Source organism: Papio anubis, chromosome 10 (assembly GCF_008728515.1).
Source record: "Papio anubis isolate 15944 chromosome 10, Panubis1.0, whole genome shotgun sequence".
Classification (NCBI taxonomy): Eukaryota; Metazoa; Chordata; class Mammalia; order Primates; family Cercopithecidae; genus Papio; species Papio anubis.
Window position 1 is genome coordinate 40,319,460 of NC_044985.1, and position 8,402 is coordinate 40,327,861.

At 34.1% G+C, this 8,402-nt stretch overlaps 1 protein-coding gene across 7 annotated transcripts in view; it reads left to right on the top strand.

The window, feature by feature from the left end:
- GPD2 (glycerol-3-phosphate dehydrogenase 2) overlaps positions 1 to 5,075 on the top strand; it is a 149,162-nt gene extending 144,087 nt beyond the window's left edge. For 6 of the 7 annotated variants that reach the window (XM_003907492.5, XM_003907491.5, XM_009182259.4 and 3 more), the window contains one exon: positions 1,536 to 5,075. In XM_003907492.5, coding sequence (XP_003907541.1) covers positions 1,536 to 1,661 — 126 coding nt within the window. In that variant the 3' untranslated portion in view covers positions 1,662 to 5,075. The remainder of the gene's footprint in view (positions 1 to 1,535) is intronic. The other variant, XM_017946541.3, reaches the window with a different exon arrangement.
- Positions 5,076 to 8,402: the final 3,327 nt, after the last annotated feature.

The following is an 8,402-nucleotide window of genomic DNA, read 5'->3' on the forward strand; positions in this document are numbered from 1 at the left end:
ACTAAGAACAAATACACAGTATAATTTTCAACTTTAAAATGCTGACCATATTCCTCATGAAATACATTCACACCCAAATGTTATTTTTTTCTTGTAATATGGTTTCTAGATACATGTAGTGTTTAAAGAAAACTTTGAGTTTTTGGAAGTTGGCACATCATATACTGTGTATGGCTTAGAAAACCTCTAGCTTTGTCAGTTGTGTTAGCTCTGATAAACTTCGCAGGTCTTCCTGGAATCAGAGACAAAGCAATAAACAATAAATTGTTCTGTCTTTAGATGTCAGCATTCCTTATGTTACACCATTCCTCAGATGTAAAGTATATTTGGAGGGTTTTTTTGAGTTTTTTTTTTTTTTAACATTTTGCTCTTCTGCAGACTAAGAGCCCATGTTTATCCCATTAAATATATTTTTTGAATATAGATACGATTTTTAATAATCTTCACAGAAGGATCACTATAGATATCTCGTGGTTATATGACTTTATTTCTAAGTCTGGGTTTTAATGACACTTTTGCATGTAGGAGTCCATCTCTAATAAGCAATAGCTTGTGAAACAGCTTTTAATAAGGTCATGAAATTCTGATCCAGCCCCTTAGCAGATGTCTCTGACTCTTATTCAGAGCTCTTTTTAAGCAACGTGTATCTATAGGCTAAAAGCTATAAACCTAAAATTATTTTGAGAATTTACATACATACATAGATACATCATATATATATAATGTGTATATATATATGTGTGCATGTGTGTATATACATATGACGAATAGCTAAATCTTTTTAAAATAAATAAAAAAGATTAGGGAAGTAAGATCAAGAAAAGCAAATAGTTGAAACCACATCAAACTTGAAAAGGAAAAAAATCCCTATGCTCATAATTGCAAAGTGCCTTCCAGATTAAAGGCCTTTGCCCGCTGCCTGCATGTAATTTCAAGACTAATTCTGATTTTATCCATTGGATAAAAATGAATTAGCTAAAATCTGGGCTGTGGAGTGCTTTTAATTCTTAAGGTAGATCTCTGGGTCCATTTTCAAGGAATTAAATGTAAATTACGTTAAAAAGTCTTTAAGGAATTTGGATTTAGGGGACTTGAAGTTGTCAAGTACAGTAACATTAAAAAAAGGGTAGATAAATATAGGTCATGGTTTGTCTTTGTTCAATCCCTGAGATTCCTTTTTAAGATTTTAAATGGAATTAAAGATCCAATATTTGAAGTTGCTAAAAAAAAATAATAATAATAAAAGTGCCTTAAGCACATTAAAAGACAAAAAGATGCATTAAGATTTGCTTTTAGAGGCAGGCTAATTTACTAGATGGATGTAGTTTTTGCAGCAGTGGTGAAATACCTGCTTCTTCCCCTCTTTTGGAAATGTTTAAAAATTAGACTTTTCTTATCTGAGCTGTAGTACTTGTTAAGGTTTTTGATGGAGCACTTAATTACCTCTGTCTGCTGTAATGCTAACGATTATAATGCCATGAAGAAGAGAGTAAGCTGGCCTGCGTTCTGAATCTGTTGCATATTTTCTCTTTAAGCTGATGAGTGCTATTCAAAAAGGAAGGGTATCTGGAAGCCGGCTTGCTATACTAATGAAAACTGCAGAAGAGAACCTCGACAGAAGAGTTCCAATTCCAGTGGACCGTAGTTGTGGAGGATTGTGAGTCTGGGCAGTAAATCCACAGCCAACAAACATAGGAACGACAAATCACCATGTAACAACCAGAGATGACTGAAACCACCCTAAAATAATGAATGTGGATAGCTGCCTTTTTTAACACTAGAAAACATTCCAAAACTTTAGGGTATTGGTGTATTTGCCAGCTTTATTTGCTGTACTTTATTTGTATTTGCCATTCAGTCTAGCTTTTAAGTGTATTTTATTCTTTTTCTCATTTTCAATGCACATTAGTTTTGCATCTATTTTGTGACCTGTTAGATGTGACACATTCACTGTTTGTTTATTCCTTTATTCTAAATGAGTTCTAAAAACAGAATATTTGGGCAAAAATTGAAAAAAGCTGGAGAAATTTTGTGACATGCATATAGACAGCTTGTGTTATTAAAAAGAATTACCTATTGAAATGATAGTGTTTCTGGAGATTTCTCAGCTCCATCTTCCTCCAGCTTGTCCTACCTTCCTCATGCAAACGCTGTTCCACATTTTTATATGTAGAGCATGACTGGCTAACTGGAGAGGGAAGGAAAAGTGTAGATCTGGTTATAGGAGCAAGTCCCAAAGAGAAACTCTGAAAGCTTCCAGAATCACAGGTAGAAGATAAGGATAGCATTGACATTTGCTGGGAGTTACAGTGATAGTTTCGTCTCAGCAGTTCATTTTTTTCTTCAGTCACTGCTGGTTTTCTTTGACTAATACAGTTGCCAGGAAGATCCTTGCTCTTCTTACTTTAAAACCAGCATTTAAGTGGCAATTTGGATGTAATGGAATGAGACCAAATTTATCTAATTATTACAGTAGTAATACATTTAAAAGTTAAAAATGTGTTTTTATATATTCACATATAACAAAAGATTCAATTCCGAAGCCTAAATTTTGAAGCATGTAGTATTTTCAAATCTAGCTTACCATCTTTTTTGGGGGTACTTGCAAACATAGTGTAGGAGGATAGAATAGACTTTAGTTAACTTTAATTATAATTATATGTAAAATAAGGCACAAAACCAGTTTCCAAGGTCAACGTGGTTGCTTAAAGTCTTTCCCCTTCTGTACTCCATGGAACTATTCTCAGTAAACCAAAAACAAAAATGGAAAAATAATCACCACCCCCGATCCTGACACACACACAGTCCAAAGCAAAAGTCAGTGTGTATTGAATTTAACAAGTAATGCAGTTTGGGATGCTCTTGCTATATTTTGGTGGCATTTTAACTAGTTATCTGAATATTTATTAATCGTACTTCCTCTTGTCAAGTTACCTACTTACTTTTTTGTTGTTTTTTTAACATCAGATTCTGTATCTAATAGGAGATGTAACACGTCATTTCGCGGCAGGTTTTTATTGCACAGACTTGAAGTCTTAGTTATTTTTTAAACTGGCACATAAAACACTTTTGTGCTGTTATTTTTATTTATGTCAATACTGCAGAGTAGCTTTATGCCTTATTCAAGTGGATTCTGAGCCTGTATGTCACAATGTAAACACTGGAGGTTCACTCACCTACGCACCCACCCACCACCTCTGAAACAAACAGAAACTGCAAAGAAAGACAGCATCTTAGCTCATTTTGTTTTTAAATGAAGTTTTAGATGCTTGCCACTTCCTAAGGGAAAACCTAAAACAGAGCAAGTGATGCTCCCAGGTATCACTGTGAACTTTCTTCTTTCAAAGTGTGAATTTTTACACTGGCTTTTTCATTTTTTTAAAGCAAATGAAAGCTTGTGGCTTTACAACTTAGTGTTTGTTTTCTAACCGGATAACAAATTTCATTGTTTAGAACCCAGTGACACTTAATAGGTAGATGAATTGTCCTTTAAAATATCCCAGATGATATTCACAATATGGTACATTTGTACTCTCTCTCTCTGTTTTTCTCTCTTTCTCTTTCCAGTTAGATCAAGATAACGATGACTTGTACCCTCCCTGATTCCATTACAGTAGGGCCGGGTCAGATCTGTGTGTGTTAAACAGGCCTTGTTTGTGCATGCTTTGCTATAAATGAAGTTCCTTTAAGGACAAAGAAAAGCACACTTTTCTTCTTCTGAGCATCTCTGCTTTTACTTTAAATCTGCTGATTTCTAAAACATAGAGTCCTTCACCAATCCCATAGACTCAATTTGGAAATGAACTGATTTCAAGCCGTTACTGTGAACAAAGCACCCCAGCATTTTGTATAAGTTCTTAATTAAACCTGTACAGCTTCTTTACCTGATTTAAGAAAGGGAGACAAGAAATAGGGGGGAATAAGCTTCTTTAAAATTCATTCCAAGCACAAAAGAATTTTTTTCCTTTGCATATAAACTTGACATCAGTTGATTCTGTTGGGGTCGTGGTGGGTATGCAGGGATTGCCTTTTATTATCAAGTGATTTATTTCAAGAGCCTTTGAGGGGATTCAGGTGAAGGAACCCCCATCTGTGCTGGAGAGTTGGATACTCCTTTAAATAGCCCCCACCACAGTCATAACAATAATGATAATGCTGGATTATTTGTTAAGCCAAGGTTGTCTGCCTCATATCCATCATGCTGTTTGCAATATTCTTGCTTTCAATCAATTTATACTGAGTGTAACTTTAGGATTTCTGCTATTAAATGCATGCTCTCTGTTCTGCTTCAGTTTCTGGCTTTGCTTTGTCTGTTTCAAAATATGTAGCTTCCTCTTTTGTACAACAAAAAAACTCATTCTCACTTTTACTAAATATACTGTAAGAGTCATCATTGATGTTATTTTTCTCTTATGTATCTGTAAAGATTTTTGGCATATGAATGTAATATTAAAGTCAATGATGCTATAACTTGCAATGTTTGCATCATGTCAACCTTTTTTAAGGAGTGAAAAAGCCCTACTATGTTTTTAAAGAATAGCAAGTGTAAGCTCAGTACTAGAGTGGATATACACACTGCATGTTTTCATATGTGGCACTTTTATGTATTGTGTTAGGTTATTGTTCTAGATTGGACTGTTAAATACTATGTTTGAGGCTGGGTTGTCATTTTTATAACTGTCTTGGTGTTTTATGGCCATTATTTATTACTTTTGATATACAGAATGAGCTGCATGCATTTATAGAGCAATAAGAGGATGTATTTAATGTGCCTTGTTTTTAACTGAATAAGAACTGGAAGCATGAATCAATAAAACTGATTAAAATTGTCCATTTGCTAGCATTTTGATGTCACTTGCAGTCAGATAACTTTGATTACTGTTGAAGTTTTTAAAAAGTTTGAAAATATTTTTACAAACTGTATTTTTGATGGCACAAAGTGAAATATCTACAGAGATAGATGTAATTTTATAAGACTGCCAGAATTATTTGTATTAATTTGTTGCTGTAGCCTTTAGGGCATGACTTCTATATTTGTGCAATCCTATTCTACAATTACATTCATCCTATTACAACTCAGTTGAATTCTTTTTTCTTTTCCTTTCCTTATTTATTTATTTTTTTTAATCTACCAGAGCCTTTCAGCCTAAGCGTTCCCAGGCACACTGATGAATTTTATCATAACTAAAATCAATAGAAATGAATGGGAAAGATTACATAATCCATTTTGATCATCTTACATGTCAAGTTAGTGCAGGGTTGCCAAGTGTTGATAAATGCTCTGACAGAAAAAAAATGCTATATATTTTCATTGTCAGTAAATCAGTAAAGCTGTTATCAGTTTTAACACAAATTTTATAATGCCCATGTTATTTTATAGGGTTTAATTTACATGCATATATGGAGTATATTCTCCATTTGTGGTTTAGATGTGCTGCCTCCTGGTTCTGCATGCCCAAAGGTATGTGTGAGCTTCTGAAGGTTCTTTAAAATTATGTGGAATACCCCAAAGCAATGGCTCCCAGACAGACTTGGAACAATTAACTGTTTGTTCAGTGCCTAGAAAAAAATACGTGGCAGCTTAAAACATTTTTTATTGATCTAGCTTATCAAATCTGATAGTGCTTTAAAATTTTTGAACATACAGTTTATCAAAATATTGCTCACAATTATATAAAATTTATGGTCATCAAAAAATATGATACTAGCATCAATATTTTACTATCTTTGTCAACATTGTACTGTCCCTGGTGTCAGATTTCACCTGATGACATTTGACTTATGAAGGAAGGAAGCAACAAAAGTTTTAAATTGATCTGGCACCCTCATAGTGAAACAAATTCTGTATAGGAGGCAGAGATGATGAGCTTTTTGTGCATGTGTTTTGTATTTTAGGTCTCTAATTAGCTGCCCAACTTGTGAAATATTGGCACAGAACATGATATATTTGAGCCTTGTTGATACCAGAGGTAGTCCTGTGGGTCCTGGGCTCTTTGCAAAAAGTAATAGGTATCTTTATATTTTGTTAAATACCTGGTCCAGAATAATAAGATTCATGTGATCTAAGCAAAATACTATTTTAGCAGAATTATCAGGACCATCTTTGTTTTCCACATTTGGAATATGAATTGCATTGCTCAGCATACCCTACCTTTGGTTCCCTGTTAATTGTATTCACATTGGAGCTCCTTCAAACTAGGGAGGTTAAAGTGTGTATGCTGTAGTCATAGGTAATATATCATGTTTCAGTCGAGGAGGTGGGAGGATTGAGTTTCATAGTACCTACCTTTTTTATTAGTGCATGGCCCAGACTACAGCTAGTTCCACCAGCTTCCGAGCCATTCATGCCCATGGTCTGTGCCTACAGCAGACATCCCTGCTCTCCTTTTCCAGGTACACTGACTCCAATAGAGCCTAGGTTCAGTTTTTTCATTTGCTGCTGCTAGCTTTCCTTCATTGTACCAAGCAGTTGGGAGTGTAAAATACATATATATGTATATGTTTTGGCACTGGTGCCTGTAAGATAATAGTTTTGGTTAAGGACAATCTTGAATTGGAGGCAGATCTTTCATAACCACAGAATTTCTGTATTTGTTTTAGTCTTCTACTATAAAACTAGGTCTAAATTTATTATTTAAATCCAATTTAGGCATATCTGATTTTGCTTTAAAAGCTGTCTTATTGTTTAAGTGATCTAAATGTAATGAGCTCAATCAACATATCACCATTCTTTAACTTGACCTTAATGCCCTCTTAAACAGAGGCTTCCCTCTCTACTACCTCCTGCCTCCAAAGATTCAAAGTCAATAGTCACTTCTTCCCTTTTAATTTCTTGCTTAGATTTTTCTCACCTTTGCGTCAATATCATTTTTTTGTTTTTCATCCCCATCATTAATTGATTTACAGTTCATTTTTCTGCATAGAGTTTTTCCTATCCAAGTTAAGAAGCTGTAAATCTTAGATCCATTGAAATGACAGTGAGAGATATTTCATTTTATCCCATGAATCATTTGCCATCCTTATTGCAGACAAATGGCAAAATTATGGTGTACCATGTTTTCATAAATTACTCTGCCGCCCCCCCCCCCCCACCCCGCCCCATTCTCAGTTCATTTCATTATCTGTTTGGAAAGACTATAAGAGTCAGAACCTAGACACTTGTGGTAAACAATTCTGATTTTACAGCAGGCTAATCAAAATTTCATAACATTACAAATTAATTCCTCTGGTACCGTGAAGAATTTAATTCATGTACAAAATATATCATCTATTTTATAAGTCAAAAATAGCTTGATATTAAAGAACATTCTGTGATTTGCTAGTATAGCAAAGGGGAAGAGTGCCAAATTCTTTAAATAATGTATATAATTTTCATAGGATTTCATATGTCAAAGTAGTCATTTATGTCCTGAAAAGTATGTGCTTCGCACTATGTGTTTGAACACTATTAAAAAATCATGGCTTCTTCCAAAAAGGACAAATCATAGGTTTGCATTTCACATGTGACCTAGAATGAAATAACTTATACAGGGACCACCCCGAACCCCCATTAGGAATACCCCCAAAAGTAAAAACCTGAACATATTTTTAAGTTAAATATTTTTAGAAAGCAATAAATGAAATCAGTTTTTATAATGTTACAATGTTACTAAAGAGATTTGGCTATTTTCCTTAATCTCTATTTTATTGTCAGATCTTTTAAGAAACCGTCGTCTGTTTTACTGTTGGATCTTTTAAGAAACTGTGGTCAGTTATTTATGCAGTTGAAAAAGTCAAGTTTATCCTGATAAATATATTTGTCATACTGAGCTGCTAAACTGTTTTCAAAATGGGCCATTTTTTAAATGGAGCTTATCCAGCTTGATCCATGCTTGAAGCAGCACTGAACCATTAAATAAAAACCTGGGACAAAATGCCTTTGAAAAGGGTTAATTAGCTTTAATATTGACTTATTCCATATAGGACGGTAATAGACTAGAACATTTATTTCTGTTTTGGATCATTAAAAACCTGCATTAGTTCTTCAACAATTTGTTTCTAATAAATAAAAATTGGACCAATTAGAGTAGTTTTAGTATAAGCCACAGTTCGTGATACACTTCTTATGAAAACAAAAACATGATCACTATTTCTCAATTCATCGTAATTCCATCAGAAACATTGTCTGCAAAATACAAGATCATTAAGCTCCAGAAAGGAGGATTTCTATTTTAACCCTAAAAATGGGTGGGGTATGGAGGGAATTAATGTATGGCCTGAAAACTCCTTAAAGCTAAATTGGCATATGCTGTCCTTGGTGTCATTTTTCTCTAACAGTAGGATTCGTTCCCATCTTCTCCATTACTTAGCTTTGTCCATTCATTGGCTTTACACTTGTAAAATATTAGTGCATCGAAAAAGTT